At 36.4% G+C, this 17,075-nt stretch overlaps 1 protein-coding gene across 1 annotated transcript; it reads left to right on the top strand.

The window, feature by feature from the left end:
- Positions 1-8: 8 nt before the first annotated feature.
- NME8 (NME/NM23 family member 8) lies at positions 9-13,357 on the top strand (the record flags this gene model as incomplete). Its single annotated transcript, XM_009081916.1, is given in 14 exon segments — positions 9-83; positions 1,026-1,089; positions 2,947-3,023; positions 4,217-4,306; positions 5,960-6,114; positions 7,421-7,599; positions 8,682-8,826; positions 9,544-9,651; positions 10,348-10,413; positions 10,415-10,516; positions 11,446-11,522; positions 11,525-11,552; positions 12,729-12,936; positions 13,322-13,357. Coding segments are annotated over 14 exon segments (1,410 nt in total), but the record flags the coding sequence as incomplete, so codon positions are not given.
- Positions 13,358-17,075: the final 3,718 nt, after the last annotated feature.

Here is a 17,075-nt window from a genome sequence, read left to right as displayed (position 1 = left end):
ATGCTCCTCTTCTAAGCAGGAAAATAAGAGAACAAGTGCAAGAGGAGAGGCAAATTATAGCTGGCCAGAAGGAACACACTGAGGTACTTACAAAACAGATATTTAAATATAAATATCAATATCAATATAAATATAAATATAAATTTTAATTGCACTTATACTGTTTCTCTTAATGCTTGTGGTAGTGTTTTAGGTAATGTTTGGTTTTTTCTACTTTCATCTTAGCAGTAAAGTGCTATATGTGAAGAGCTTTTTTTTTTTTTGAAATTTCATTAAGTTTGGGTTCTAAGAGACTTTTAAAGGTCATCTAGTCCAACCCCTCTTGACACAGGCAATGACACCTTTCACTAGATCAGTTTGCTCAGAGTCATGGGGATTGGTCTGTACTCAATGAATCCATTTTGCTGCAAAAGCCAAAGGACATTCAACAAGTTTATTCAATCACCCTTCACTCCTGACTTCCAGGTAACACCATGATGTAAGGACAGTTCAGTTTGACCTCTATAGCCTACACTGTGAAAGATCCTACAGCTGGAATTCACAGTAGTAGCAGAATTAATCCTCCCTTGCTGGTTGTTCTCTTCAGAAAAGCCAAATTTCCATTATGGTACTTTATAGAAACCTAAGAAATTTACAGGTTAGCCTATTAATGCACGAAATGGGCAAAATGTCACTAGCACATAAAGGTTTTAATAATCTTTGTTCTTTCAGGACCAAGTATGTTTCATATATAACTTAGTAACTGCATCATACAAAACAAAGATGTGGGAAATGGTCATGTCTCATTGCTTGTTTTGAGTGAAAATGGAGATCAAAGAACTCCATTTACAGCAAAAAGATACTTTTAACAAACTGCAGCTCGGTTAAGGAAAATCAGGCTGACCCAAGGTTGTTCTAATATTGCTCATTTTCCAGGATGGCAAATCCATTCTTACATCAAGATAAAAGTGTTGTAGAGATCTGACAGCTGTGTTTGATGACTTTACCTTTGCACTGGTGATGTACTCTATTTGCAATTACCTTAGGTAGATGAACTTGTTTTCCTAGAAGAGAATTCACCAGAAGAGACTGATGAGACTGTAGCTGAGGGTAAATATATTTGATTTATTTTAGAAATGTTAAAAGAAAGAAAGAGAACAAATATCTTTTGATTAAGAATTGTCTATGTCTAGCACTAAAAGACCTTCCTTTGCTTCAGTTAATAATATGAGATTCTATGATTGAGGATATCAAACCGAGGGGAAGTTTTGTTCTGTAAGAAATTAATATTGAGGATATCAAACCGAGGGGAAGTTTTTTCTGTAAGGAATTAATAAATTGGACTGTCATCATTAGTATTTTCACTCCTGCACAGGAAACCTTCAGAGTTTAGACAGCAGTGATAAATGCCAGGGAATATTCCTGTGTAAAACTAGGGCCTGAAAGTCACTTCTACACAGTGCCTGTGTTAGCTATGTACTTTTGTTGAGGTGAAGTACTAAGATGAGGGCAACCTGAGAGGACTGGAAGAGTTAATCTGTGATGCAATGGCATGCCTTGTATCTTGGATTATTTTTAATTTACTCTTTCACCAGATTAGATTCAAGAGCTAAAGAACAGACGTATATAAGAGCATAAATCCACAGTAGAAGTAAAAGCTTCCAAAAAGATTGAAAAACAAGCACTACCCTGTTTCTGAGTCCCATGTCTGTGATTTATCTCGGGCTTGTCATGAACTGGGACCTACATCTTTTCAATTCTTATTATCTGTGATTACTGAATGTTCCTACTGATTCATATATGCACAGAATGCCATTCTGCAATGTTGAGATGGAATAAACTCCTCCACCCTCTCCTTCCTCTTGATTTTTTTTCCTCCAATAAGGCTTTGGATTACAGTCCTGGATTAAGTCATGTCCCTTCTCCTTCCCCTTCAGGTCTTCCTTATTTTATGGTTCAAGTGACATATTCCTGCCTGCATCTTTAGCCTATATTTTTTCTCATAAACCCTCTGCAACCTAGTAGTACAGTATTACCATTTAGCAATTTTCTACAGACTTCACAAAATGTAATACAAAATCAGGGAACAGAGCTCTCAGCTCAGGTTCAGTTTCAGGTTAGGGGACGTCTCAAAAACTGTAATACACTAACATTTTGTGGCAATATTTTCCTTAACACATGCAAGTGCCCATAAGTGTTTTCTAGTATTGCAAACAAGCAGTAGTCTGCTGTTTCCATTAGGTTCTTCTACAGTGCTTGGGACCTGATTGAGTTACATTCTAATGCTAAACTGTAATCTTCAGGTTGTGCAGAGATGATGCAGTGTATATTCCCTTCTGACCACTTTCTGTCATTTTGCAGGGATTTGTATGCTATGGATGTTGCAACATGTCTACACTGCTACAGGAAGGAACACCTCTTGTTTTAAACATTAGATTGTGCTAGCAATCATGTGTGATTTTAACAGACTTTAACAGAACTGTAAATGACTTCAGCATCTGCAATGCTAAGGAATCAAACATCTAATACAACAAAAATTGTATATTTTACCAGAAATCTTCAATATTCATACAGATTTTTACTTAGTGAATTTTCCTTAATAATATTCATTCCTTTCACATTTCTAGTCTTGTACATACAGAGCTCCCTAGACAAATCCTCCATCTTGAGCTGAAATGCTTTTACCATAGCTAGCTTCATATGATCCATTTCTCCACCATATTACCCTCAAAAACCAGTGGTTCATCAGGAATGTGGATTACAGGGATGGCAAAGGCTGGTCCTGCACTCCAAGACATGCTTAGAGTATTGGAACCAGTTTTTGGAACCACTGTTTGGCCATCTCAGTACTAAAATGGGGAATTATTTAGAGAAAATCACTTGTAAGTAGTGAAAATTTTAGCTGTGTATTTATTTCAATGACTGTATTAATAAACACATGATTTTTTTTTTCCCCTTCTCCAGAAGAAGTAGTCAGATATTCTGTTGGAACTATAAAACCTGATGATGTCTTAGAGGGATGTGTAGAAGAAATTAAACAAAAGGTAGACTGAATTTTAAAACATTCATTCATCATATTTGTTAAAGAGGCATAACAGCAAGATGCCCAGGCTTTAGAACAAGATCCCTTAATGCTTCTCTGGTAAAGATGATAAAAGCACAATAATTTTGACCTGAAATAATACAGTATTCAGATTTATACTATTACTTTAATATTCCATATCAATAGATGAGGTTAGACATTGAGTCACACTGTTTCTGTTACCAAAGAAAATGCCTCATAACATTACATATCAAGATAAAATTATACAAATTTTAAAAATTGTTATGACAGGGCCAGTGACCTTTGCAGGAAAAAAAAAATCAGAGTGCTGTATAGGTTGTTTCTACAATTACTCTACCTTGGCCAGAAAGGAAGGAAGCTCAGTAAAGGCAAAAAAATAAAACAGGCAGTGCTTTAAAACAATTTATCTGGTGCTGAGCAGCTGCTACTTGGCTTGTGAGGTATGTACCTATACTGCTCCCACAGTCAGCCTTGTCGAGGCAGTCTGGAAACACTCAGCAGCAGCATAGGGGCTTTTAAAGAGCAGAGTGCTGGTAAGAAGATTAATATTAGCATATGATCAGTATTGGGGCTGGATAGTGCATTTGTTGTTAAAATATCAGTATATGGTATACACCTCATACCAGTGGACTATGTGATGCAGATCATGTAAGTGTGCATTACTTACATATACCCAAATTTAGTGCAGTAAGGTAGCTTTAAACAGACAATCATAAAATAGATTTATTTTTATTTGCTATTTCTAAAGCTAAGTAGTTTAGCCTAATACAACAATTGTTGACAAGTGAACTTTTATATGATTACTATGATTATAATGTGGTTTGTAATAACATTAGTAGAAGTAGTTATATGTTAACCACTCACAATGTCAAAAGGAGTTTATTCAATATGGAGTAAAAGGAATTATTAACTATTGAATGAATGCACTACATGCATTGAACTGCACTATATTTTCCACAGGCATTAACTTACAGGTATTGTAACCCTGAATTTAATGAAGTGCTTTGAAAGACTGGAAGTTACGTTTAGGCAAAGATAGCAGTCATATTTGGAATATTTCAGAAAATTTTAAAATTAAGATAGCTTCCAAAATCAATCTTTAGATTTATAATAACATATGATTTTGTTTGTGTCATTTTCAAATGCCACTGAGTAATAACTGAGTAATTGCAGATTAGAGATGCAGGATTTCACATTGAAGCAGCAGAGAAAATGCTAACTGAAGAGCAACTCAGAGTGTTCTATGCCCAGAATAAAGAACAAGTAAAAGCAAACTAAAAACCTAAATGAAAGAAACAGGTAAAACATATCATTGTAACTAGATGTGTTTGCAAATCTCTGTACTGTAAATTTTTAGTACATTGAAGAACTGAATTAAGGTATATTCAGTACATTAAAAAAAGATATATTATCTCCTTTTTTTTCTTACTGACTCATATGACTAGGTAGCTCTCTAAATTCCAACTAAATCAAACTGAACTCCAATTAAATACAATAAGATTCTGTACTTCTTTCTGCTATCTGAATATGTATGACCCCTGGCCATGGTGCTAAACTCTTAACACTGTATCAAGATAAAATTCTAATTTTAAAAACTATTATGACAGCGTCACTGACCTTTTCAGGAAAGAAAAATCAGTGTGCTGTATAGTTTGTTTCTGCAATTACAGTACCTTAAGTATTAGTTGCTGAACGTGGTGAAACGTTGCACAAACCCAAAATCCAGTGTCATCTCTATGACAGGATGTATCTATCCGGTGTCTATTCTTCCAGCCAGGAAATAAGTGATATTATTTATGTCTTTTAGTTCTTTACAGCTTTGATCATGGGGTAGCACTGGGAATAAGCATGTGCACAGGCAGTAAGGGAAAGCATCTCAGTTGTGATCTATTTTTCTGGCCCTGTCCTATATTAGAGGACAACAATAGCTAAGAACAGACATAAGAGTCAAGAAAAGAATGAAAAGGCTGCTGTTAAATGGCAGTGGTCTAGCAAACTATCCCCTATATATTGTAGCATTTTTTGGCAGTATGATAGCTAAAATTAACTCTACAGAAGGGTCCAAATGACAAAAAATGAAGCTGCTTAGCAAATATTTCTATCTTCTCCTATTTAAAATCTGTGTAAGACAGCCAGCATCTGGAATTATATCCAGACAAATAGTTTTCTTGATATTATTAGAGGGACCAATGGAAGGGTTCAATGAAAGGCTTGTCATAATTAAATGAAGAAGCTGGGAAAAGTGTTCCTGTGGCATTCCAAATCAATGTGAGATGAGATCGTTCCTACTGAAGTCAGAGAGAAGAAAAAGTCATCTGGTAGCAATAACCAGATGGCTGCACTATGGTTTAGAAAGAAAGTAGCAGGAAGATCTTGTAAGAAATCATTAAGAGCTTGGTTTTGACAAAGCTGGCATTCTAGTTTAGATGGAGACAGTTTCGAACAAAGCATAGAAAGCGAAGGGAAAGCTAGAAATATCTTGCCAATATCTCAGTGTTCCATTCTTATAGCCAGCTACATAATTTTTAGTGTAAAAAATTATTTATAGAACTGCATTGCAGTTTGTTATGTCACACTGCATGCTGTACTGCAAGTATAGCACACGAGCACATCAAGTTTCTGATCATTTTCTTCACTCTTGTCAATTTTATTTTAACCTGGAAGGATGACCAGTATTTGTTTAAAGTAGTTCTGTGACTTCCTTTATCTCAATTAATTTTGGTTTAGACATTTGATAATGTGGTCTCAAATGACTGATCAAAAAACATCCCAAACAATCTAACAAGGTTCTGAGGAAAGTGTGTGAATTCCAACTTGAAACAGGATTTTATGAGTTACTTTGAAAGGACGATTGTCTCATTTCTGGTGATAAACTCAGAGCTCCTGCAATTCATAGGGGGAAATTATGGTTTTTAGCCTGACGTTGATGAATTTGTTCAATTCATGATGAGTGGACCATGTCACGTTTTGATAATCACTAAAACAAAAGCAGCTGATGATATTCCTCACTGGAAAGAACTACATAAAACAAGTGAGAGTTTGCCTGTTGAGCCTGAGCCTAAGCCAGACAGGTATCTACCAGTGAAAATGTGTATATGTGATTCAGTTACAGTGTTCAGAGCACAACATAAACCAAGGCATGTTCTTAGATGCACACATCCCCATGTGCACAAGGTCCGGGGAGTAGGCAGAGGTCTTCACCTGGTCCTTCACAGGACCACCACTAAAGGTGCAACATAGACAATCCATACTTCCTAGGTAAAGATGACAAGATCCACTGTTCTCTTTGAACTAGCCTTGAATGGGTTCTCAGATCAATGGGAACAATGCTACACAAGGCTACACTTCAAAGCTGATGTAGTCCATGCAATTCTACTTCATACAAGTTCACCTAGACCAAGTGACTGCCAGCACTGCCCATTGAAGGTTGCACTCGACCATATTTACTCCTATGTATGCTGGGAAGCTGTAGATGTGGTTCAGAGGAGACCAAGGGACACCTGAAGCATGCTGGGAACATTGTAAGAGTCAGCAAACAAGGGGGAAGGTATTGGAGTTTGTGTCCTCACCCTCGTCCAAGATGCATAAAACATAGTAAGAATTAGCTGTTCACAACCACAGGATCTTGAAATATCTGTTTTAACCTGTGCCAAGGGTTAGTAGAGAATTTTAAAGAGAGTGGTAGCTGTATACACAGCTCAGACAATAAAGAGAATGTTCACAAAAATTCAATTATCAGATCAAGTTTTATATTTAGACAATAGATCTGCTTCAAGCAACTTGATCATAAATACTTTGTCCAAAAAAGACTTTGTCATAATAATTGATACTTTTGTTGATGCCTGCTGTATCCTTTTCTGCATTAATTTAGTACAGCTGGGGAATACTGCATTTTCTGTAAGTGGCCAAGAGGGACTGTATTTACATTGCTAAATAAACCTTAGAAATGCAAGCAAGTAACAATGAGAATTGTCTCTGTTAAATAAAATGCTGTAGTGCTATCATTTTTCTGACCATGATGTACATGAATTAAGCACAATCCTTTTATTGATCATTCATTATACACTGTACACTTGCCAGTAGTAATTCTGTCTCATAAAACAGAGAGACTATTTTGAATAAGCTAGAGGGGAATTACTAAAGCTGCATGGCTGAGATTTCTCTTTCACAGCACATGACAAGGCACTTTTTGAGAAGATTAATAATTCTCCACTCAGAAACATTATTTTATTCATTAATCTGAATTTAACAAAAACTTAGTTGGGCATTCTATTCTTATGTTTCACTAAATTTTAAGAAGGTACACCTTCAAGAAGCCAGCTTGTTAACACTATGTATGCATTGACTTAAATACTGTATTACTTTGCATTTCATTAGGTTAGAAGGACTCATGGAAACTGCATCTCTATTAAATATATGTGATGTGCAGAACAGTGTTGAAGATGCCAGCAGACAACTTGCCTTCTTCTTCCCAAATTTTCATATAAATAAGACAGAACAACAAGCCAAAAAGACTTTGGCCATAATTAGACCTTCTCTCTTAAAGGAAAGACGAGGTAAGTGTTATCAACGATATTTTCAATTTAGGGTATATCAATAGTCTCATGTTTTGAATTTTAAAAATTCTAACTCAATTAATAATTCTTTTTAGGTTATATTGTCTCCACAGCATTAAACCAACAGTTATCTTTGTCTGGAATGAGATCATATGGTTAATGTTTTACATATATCAAGAATGTAAATGTCAATGCTATTTTGTTTCTCCGGTTGATTCAAAAAAGCCTATAAATTGTATATTTGTCTAGACAACCTCTCAGAGAAGTTAGCATTATCAATTGTAGTATGAGGGACCATATTTCCCACCATAATAAAGTAGCTGATATTATTCTTGAATGGCAGGTCCAAGGTATATCAATGGCAAGGTGAAAAAGATCCAATCCAGGACGTTCTGTGCTGCAGAAGGCAGAGCCACTCAAGAGCTGGTCTATATAGTCATTTTTACAGATTAAGCAAAAAGATCTACCCCATTGCACGAACTCCATTCAAACAAGTTTACTTTTCTTCTCAGTCATATATTTGCATTTCTTCCAGTTTAGAAACAGCAGTTTAGATAGAATTTTTATTTCTAACTTGAGAATCTGTGTACTTGAAACAAGGTATACACAGCGATCTGAAAGATTACAACTTTGATCTTTCCTTGTGTATTTATTTTCTTGATTGTTGTCTAGTATGTTTCATAGAGCAGCAGTTCTGCAGTTCACATGTCGTAATTGCAGAGTTATCTTAACTTTCTGCCAAATACTGCTTACTTACCCATGCAGTCTTGCAAGACTTAGTTAAATAAATACTCACCTATTCAAATTCTTTAGAACTTCTTTTGGTGATAGCAATGCATATATTTCTCAGTCAGGAATTCCTATGGGGGTTTCTGAAGTAAGAGAAAACTTTTAGGTGAGGATTAGCTTTCTGAGTGTTCAGGCAACTGCTGAAGCCCTCTAGCCTTTGCTTTATATTAGCTTTCTGTTGTTCAGTTAGGAAATTAATTCACCTGTAGAAAATTAAGTCCATGTCATTTCTTTACAAGAGTGCAAAATAATAAACGGATGGCAATTTAGCATCATTTCTATATATTTAACAGATTTTATCATGCAAAGAATAAAGGATGATGGCTTCAAAATAGCATTGCAGAAAGAAATAATCCTATCTGAAGAACAAGTACGTGCATTTTACAAAGAGCACGACAATCAAGACTACTTCCCAGTCCTTCTAGAGCAAATGACCAGGTACATCGAATGAAAAATAAGAATGTGGATCTATAGATAAGACTAAAATTTTCACAATTAATAATCATAGAACCACAGAATGGCCTGGGTTGGAAGGGACCTTAAAGATCTTCTAGTTCCAAGCCCCCTGCCATAAGCAGGGAAACCTTCCACCAGACCAGGTTGCTCAGAGCCACATCCAACCTGGCCTTGAACACTTCCTGAATAATAAATACATGGCTAGAAGATACCCATGTATCTAAGAGTTTAGTAGAAGTCAAAACAGGACCAGATAACTGCAGATAACTGTAAAGTCACTGGCCAAGTCTGTTGATTTGAGTGAAACCAGTTGAACTTGCTCTGGAAGGCTGCATTGAGGTTGACTGCAGGAGAGCTCAGAAATCTTCAACCAGGCTGTTTGATTTCTCAGGGAAGAGAAATAAATCATGTTTGGATATTCCCTTCATACAAAGTTGGGTTATGACTGGTACAAAACCTTAGGAGCTGATCAGTATTTCCATGTCTTGCTGTTGTGCTAAAACTTGGTAGTTTTGCAATTTAAATTCATGTTTAAGTCCCATAAGGTTTTGTCAGACTGTACCTATTTAAACAGATTGGTTTAAAAATCCTTCAGTACTGGGGCTCATTTTCCCAGCCTGAACTGTATATAAGTCAATTACTTTTTAAAAATACAGAAAGCTTAATTATTTTTTTAATGCCAGTTTTCCCATTTTACAGTGGTCCAACTCTTGCATTGGCTCTAACACGAGAAAATGCTGTAGCACACTGGAGACATTTGCTAGACCCAAAGACACTTGAAGAGGCTAAGAAGGAAAATCCAGACAGGTAATACTCACAATAGGAAACCACCATTCACAGCTACCAATTTAGTTTCATATTCCTCATCTCAATGAATACCACATTCCAACTAGTGTAACTATAGTGCCATCATCTGGAAACGGATAGCATTTCTGCATTTGTTAAACTTTTCATGGAAGTAGTAGTGTATTACACATAGAAACTAAAGCATTTTTTTTGAGAAATAACGGCTTCTAAACACACTGAAAAGCTGAGTTTAAAAAAAGGTATTGAAGTGATAGGAGATCTCTTGAGTCAGAGAAAAAATGTTGGTAATATCTGTTCTTAATAGTTACTTTTTTTCTTGGAATACCACTATTACCTTTTAGAACAGATGATTTTTCTCTCAGTTTAATGCAAACTTTGCATAAGTGGAATATTTTATAGGTGACTAAGTTGCTCCTGCACATTTTATAAACGGACATCCTAGTTCTACCTGCTTATCATATTGTTCTGAGAAGCTGCTGTGGTATCATCTTACCTGTTGCTGACAGAAGTGCCATTTCATTGAGAAAGAAGTGATATTTATTAGAAATATAACAAGATGAGAGGTGGGAGGGAAGGTGTTCATATTTCAAATTGACAGACCAACACTAATTTATATTCACTGGGTTAAGGCTAGTCATACTTCATCCTCAAAATAGCTACTCCTTTAAGTAACTTCACTTTTTTAATGACTCTTAGTTTGCGTGCACGGTATGTGGTCGACAACGTATCTATTAATCAGCTGCATGGCAGTTCTACACCCAGTGAAGGTGTTACAGTTCTTCTTCCCTCAGGAGCAGACTTTGGCATTAATCAAACCTGATGCTGCTAAGAATCATAAAGGCAAGTCATTTAGAAAGCATGGCCTGTGTCTACCAATGTAGACATTTCTACAAATTATGTGCTCTGCAGTAAATCACGTCAAATGCATTCTTTCGATCCTGTGAAGAATTTTTTCTGTACAGAGGAATGCTTTTACAGGTCTTGGGTAATTCAGATTGAGATCTCAAACATGACAGTTCCTTTGCTCAAGCTGTCTACAGATCTTTCTTCACAAGAAAGGTGGTGAATTGAAGCAAGAGAGTTCCTAGTTAAGTTAAACTGTTTAAGGGCCAGGCACTTGTGCAGACTAGCTGCCCAGCATGGTTCTAAGTCAAAGAAGAGGGAAATTTTCCAAAATTGTGTTACTTATTTCAGACAGGTAGCTCTACTGACTTGCTTGATTCCCATCCGTGGTTTAAATTGCATTAGACAAAGGGAATAAGGATGAAACATCAAAGTAAAAAGAGACCTATGTAAAATTTGGAATCTTGCCTTAAAGAGTTTTGCTGCCACTTTGTAAAAAGTCCTATATCCAGAGCCTCTTCTCAGCATTACTCTTTTCTGTCCTAATAAATAATTGGGTTTTGTAAGTCTTTCTTCTCCTTCTGTAACAATCCAGATTGACTTTGGCATGCCAGCTGGTGTTTGATACAGCATTACAACTACAAGCCGTGTTCTGTCCAATGTTAGAATCAGCACTGAATGCTATTGGATTAGTTTATAACAGTCTGGGTTTGTCAGCTGCATTAAGATGGACAGCGCACAGACTATATATTTTAGAGGACTATTGAAGGGTTAGTTATGGTGTCCATGGGTGTTTGATATTTTAAGTAGAATTTTAATAGCTGTTGGTGATTTTTTAAATAAAAGGATCTAGTATTTTCTGACACTTTTAAAGTTTGGGTGTCTTGAGGTTCTTTAGCATCTAAACCATTTCAATATAAAATGATTTTGTTATTCTCCTACATGATTTAGCACCTCAAAGATAAAAGAAGAAGCTTTAACTCATGAAATGGCTGCACAATTTTACAGGGATCACAAAGGAAAACCTTTTATGAACAGTTAGTGACTTGTATGACTAAGTGTCTTGTTTTACAGTACTGAGGTATGTAAGTAGACATCACACTTTGACTTTATAGTGCTAACAAAACATGCGACACCATAAGTGGTATAAGGATTTTCCACAGTCACTATTTCTGGCAAGTTTAGTGACTTCTAGCACAGAGTGCTTTTCCTTTAAATGGAAGGTTTAAAATGCTTTCCAAACCTTTGCGTAGTGACTATTTTGAATTTTTTTTCTCAAAATAGGAACTGCTTTCTGATGGAATCCTTGTCCTTCCCACGTGGGACAAATATCTTCCTCATAATATTACTAATATAGCTGTTGATAAAATAGTGTATGTATTGGCTTGCTTCAGAAATTATTGGGTGAGAATATTTTTTGGACAAAAAGTCTAAATCCAAATACCTGATCATCATAATCTTTCTGGTTTTCTGTCGTGGTTTAACCCCAGGCAGCAGCCAAGAACCACGCAGCCACTCACACACTCCCCCACCAATGGGATGGGGGAGAGAATCCCAAGGGTAAAAGCTACAAAAACTCATGGGTTGAGATAAAGACAGTTTAATAGAGAAAGCAAAAGCTGCACACACAAGCAAAGCAAAACAAGGAATTAATTCACTGCTTCCCATGAGAAGGAGGTGTTCAGCCATCCCCAGGAGAGCAGGGAGCATCACGCGTAACGGTTCCTTGGGAAGGCAAACATCATCACTGCAAATGTCTCCCCTTCCTCCTTCTTCCTCCCACTTTATATCCTGAGCATGATGTCATACGCTATGGAATATCCCTTTGGTCAGTTTGGGTCACCTGTCCCAGCTGTGTCTCCTCCCAATCTCCCACACATCCCCAACTTCCTTGCCAGTGTGGCAGTACGGAAAGCAGCAAAGGCCTTGACTCTGTGTAAGCTCTGCTCAGCAAAGACAAAAACATCTCTGCATTATCAACCCTGTGTTCTGCACAAATCCCAAACATAGCTCCATACTAGCCTCTGTGAAGAAAGTGAACTCCACTTCAGACCAAACCAGCACACTTTCACATATGGGATATTGTCTTAAACAAAACACTCAGAAACAAATTTTAATATTTAAACAGTTTAACTAAATTCAGATAGTCTAAGGCTTATCATAACCCTTCATGAAGTCAAAGCAAAGTCTGTATCTCAGGACAGTGTCAGAGCTTCCTTATTTTGATTTTACAGGGGTCCATCAGTGATAATGGTCTTATCAAAGAAAAATGTTGTGGAAGAGTGGAGGCAGCTAATGGGTTCAGCTGATCCAGACGTGGCAAAGAAGACCTGTCCTAAATCGATTTGAGCTCAGTTTGCACATGATATTTTGTCTAATGCTGTTAATGGATCATCTAATAGAGAACATGCACTGAGAAGCATTGAGTTCATATTTGGAGAGATTGATACAGATTAAACAATTAAGATGCAATCTCTGAAAATTGATGTCCATGTCATTAGATGCACTTCCCTACCCAGTCTCCTATATTTAAGACTATATAAACCAGATATTTTCCCTCATACTCCATCCAATTTTTATCAGGCAGGTTTCTGTTATCAGGTTTTCCATACTGCAAAGCATATCAATGTTACAAGTAATGCCTACTAGAAGCCTGACATTAGTAATGATTTCTTTATGTGTGCTTAGTAGACAGATTTTATTTTATCAGTTTAACAGGTTCATTCCTTTCCAATCCTTCAAAGATTCTACGATGTTTTGTATCTACCTATCTTAAAAAGAACAGGGTCAAGGAAGGTCATCAAAACACTATTAATGCCACATTCACTGTGATGTGGATCAAATCCTGCAGTTCCAGTTGTGAGCCAAATGGGGCTTCTGGGTCTGTGAGACTGATCTGGGCTAGTAAGGCCTATTGGTTCCCTCAGGACACTGAGAAACATTGGCATTGTTTATTTATCCTTTCCCTAAATATCTCCTAACAATTCCTTTTACAGGTAGGATAACAGAAGGTCTTTTCCAGTCCATTTACTCAATTAAAATATATCAGAGGAACTAAAATATAAAGCCAGCTCTTACATAACAGCTCAGCTTGACATATACCTCCTTGCCAAGCTAGTGAATTCTTATCCTGTCTCAGCCTAACTTGGCTGGCCTTCATGAAGAACACAAATAGTCTTCTGTAGCTGATATATTCTCACTTTTGCTGTCTGAGTCTGTTAAAGGTTGAGATACTAAAGAATGGCATTCAATTAAAGCAATTTACTTACTGTGTTAATTCTAAATGGAAAGTCCAGAAAGAATTAAGTCTTTCTCACACTTTCTTTATTATTCCTATTGTATTTAATACAAGTAGATGTTTTAAAGAGCTTCCTGACAAATATTTCTGTTGCAAGGGGACATTTATTATTATAGACATTCCTGCAGCAGAAGTTGGACTGAGTATTCTCCTGGTGGCCCATTTTCACCTACAGCTGCTTTACTGCCATAAACTGGGCTTGAGGCTAGCTAGCCTGTAGGAAGTTGTGATTAGTGCAGAATTTATATGTCACCTCAGTGAGATGAATTGTGTGAAGCATACTTCAGGATTGCTGTATGTTCTTTGGCTTTGTTTTTACTTCAAAAACACATTAAAACTGTTCTTCCTGGCATTATTTCAGCACTCCAGGTCTTTTGGGTGCTGGCACATTGTGCTTTAAACTAAGAAGCAGTCCTGGAAAAGGCCTGAGTAGGGCAATTTCAATTCAGCTCATTTCCCAAGACCTTGGCTGGAGTTAATGGCTTCTCAACCAATGAAGCAAATATAGTGTTGGAAGTTTAGATGGGTTTATTTTTTGACAGGCCTAGAAATGCTGATAACATGAAAATGTACTTATGTCTTATTAAGAGTTCATGACACATCTGGTGGAAGTTCACAATCAAATAGCTTGATAGGAATCATGCAGAGGTTATCAATAGTTTGAATCATTTATTGCCCCAGTCTGAGAAATTTCAGTTAGCTGTGGGAGTACTGTAGCTCCACCTCTGTCTATTTAAGTGTGGTATCATTTTATATACTGAGTTATTGCTTGTTTAACCATCATCCTTCATCCTGTGTTACATCATTCTTAATCAATATAGCATTTTTGTCAGTTTGGTTTTACTATTGGATGTTGAAGGATTCTGTTTATTTGAGTTCATATATTCATGTGTGTCAATTATGATCTTGCTTTGTACTTGGTTAAAGCAATCCAGTAGATTACATTGAAATATTGTGCATAATGTTGCCTTGGTATCCAAACCCAAATTGAAATGTGGAGCATTTGATTTATTAATGCTTATTTTCTTCTCCTAAATATGTTCTTGATCATAATCTCTTTTAGTAGCTTTGAAAAGGAGAAATGTAACAGATACATCTCAAAACATCAAAAATAACTGTTTCGGTCAGATGATGAAGACATTCAGAATCATGAAGATTTTATATCCTTGAAAATGCATTAAAAATGTGGTAATTGAAATACTGTCAATATTTTAAGATACTAGTTTGCCTCTTTGAAAGTTTAACTCATCACTTAGGCATTAAACATATAATTTATACAGCCATCCATTCTTTGAAAATTATATTACTGCAAGATAGATAGGAAATAACTTTTAAGAATTTGAACATTTGTGATGGGATCAGCGAGCATTTGATTTATAGTCAGAAGGAATTTGGTCCAACATAAACTCCATTGAGTCTCACAGATCTTCTTGCAATTAAATTTACACAATTCCACTGCCTACAAATCTTACAGAAATTCTGACTCTGCCCATTTATCTCATATCTAAATGCCAGTCAGTTCAAAAGAGAATGTGGCCTTCATGGCTGTTTATTTAGAAAACATCTTGTGGTTCATCATAGAATTAGATGGTGCAAAGACGTGATTAAAATTCTTCCAACACTAACAAAAGATAACATAATTATTCTTCTGATTTTTGTCCCAGCAGGAGAGAAATGGAACCACAGGGCATGTTTATTTGTACCACAGACCACGTATTTCCTTGCTTAGGAACTTTAATGAAATCATAATCTGACACTGAGACTATATTAAAGGTCCATTTCAATTTAGAATGATAAACAAGATGGTTATAAATCTCAAAATACTATTTAAGAGTAATTAGTATGTCTGATTGTAGTGAGTTTTTGTACTGAATTACTGCTTAAGAAAATAATACAAGTGGGGAAAAAGCTCTTTTCCCCTGCCAAGAAGATGGAGTCAATCAGCTTGTGGCTGTGCACCACTGCACTGTTTTTCCTTTGCTCTGACTGCTGAATGAGCTCTACTGGCAAGTCAGACCTTTCAAGTAGCTGTTCACTTTATCCACAGTTCTTCGTGAGCTTTCTGATCACCTTGCTCAGAGGATAAATACTGATGTGCTCTGAGGATCTACAAACCAAAGTTTTCATCACAGTGTAACCAGAGGGAATCAAAATACTTATGGTGTGGGTGTGTTTGAGGCATCTCTTGGTCGGTCAGATGTATCCATTAACTCTCTGCCTCCAAGTGGGTGTGTTTGAGGCATCTCTTGGTCAGTCAGATGTATCCATTAACTTTCTGCCTCCAGTATACACCACCTAGCATATATTTTGGGGTTTGCTCTTAGTATCCTCACCTAGAGAAAAGGAGTGTGCCCTCCCATCCACATGCTTTCCTTTCTGCTCATTACTATACTGGTAATCCACAAACCTTTTGGCAGTGATAGGAACCAGCCTGATATTAACAGATTACCTGGAAGCCCTGAGATTTACTGCATATCTAATGACCAAGTTTGAAGCCCTGTTTCATATTCCAGTAAGGCTGTTGTTTAATTTCAGAGATGTTACAGGAAATACAGTGACAGCAATTGAAATTCAGTTTTTCCAGAAAGCCTTGACTAATTAGAAATAACGTATCTCTATAGAAATTAATGACTTGCAAGTTATTGGGATGGTTTTAAATATAAATGGAAAGATAATTTTGAATGTTTGTTGACCAATATTGATGGATTTATTTTTATTTACAAAATTAACTGGAGCTGATGTGGTTTACCAGAAAAATCTGGTTGAGAAAACATTTTCAAATGTGCATTTACATTCAACTACTAAGCACGACCGAAAATCATGTGTCGGTTGTGCATAATTGGAGTAAATATTTTTTCAGGCTTCATTCATTTGGAATCTAGGTTAAAATTCTGGACCAAATAATTTAAGAGCTGCTTGAGTATTTTGGACTGGAAAAATCTTCTTTTTATTTGTTTAGGAAGTATTTCTTAGTTATATGCACTGACTGGACAAATGTTGCAACACTGAATTGAATTGAAGCGACCGGGTCATTCAGGTCTTGTTGGAGGGGGGCTTTTATAAACATGTTTCATAAAAAACTTCTGATTTGCATTTACAGTGAGCTTCTAAAATGATGCCAATCATTCACAATTAGAGTAAATATTTTTTCAGGTTTCATTCTTTTGAACTGAGGTTAGAACATTCAGCGAAAATACTGAATGGCACTTCTTACTGAACCAGGCACATATGTGTGGGAGGTAGTAAGAAATGCACTAGAGGCATAAGTTTGGTGTTCCAGGCA

Source organism: Acanthisitta chloris, unplaced genomic scaffold, assembly GCF_000695815.1.
Source record: "Acanthisitta chloris isolate BGI_N310 unplaced genomic scaffold, ASM69581v1 scaffold5399, whole genome shotgun sequence".
NCBI lineage: Eukaryota > Metazoa > Chordata > Aves > Passeriformes > Acanthisittidae > Acanthisitta > Acanthisitta chloris.
The sequence above is the reverse complement of the archived record's forward strand: the minus strand, read 5'-3'. Positions and strand labels throughout refer to the sequence as shown.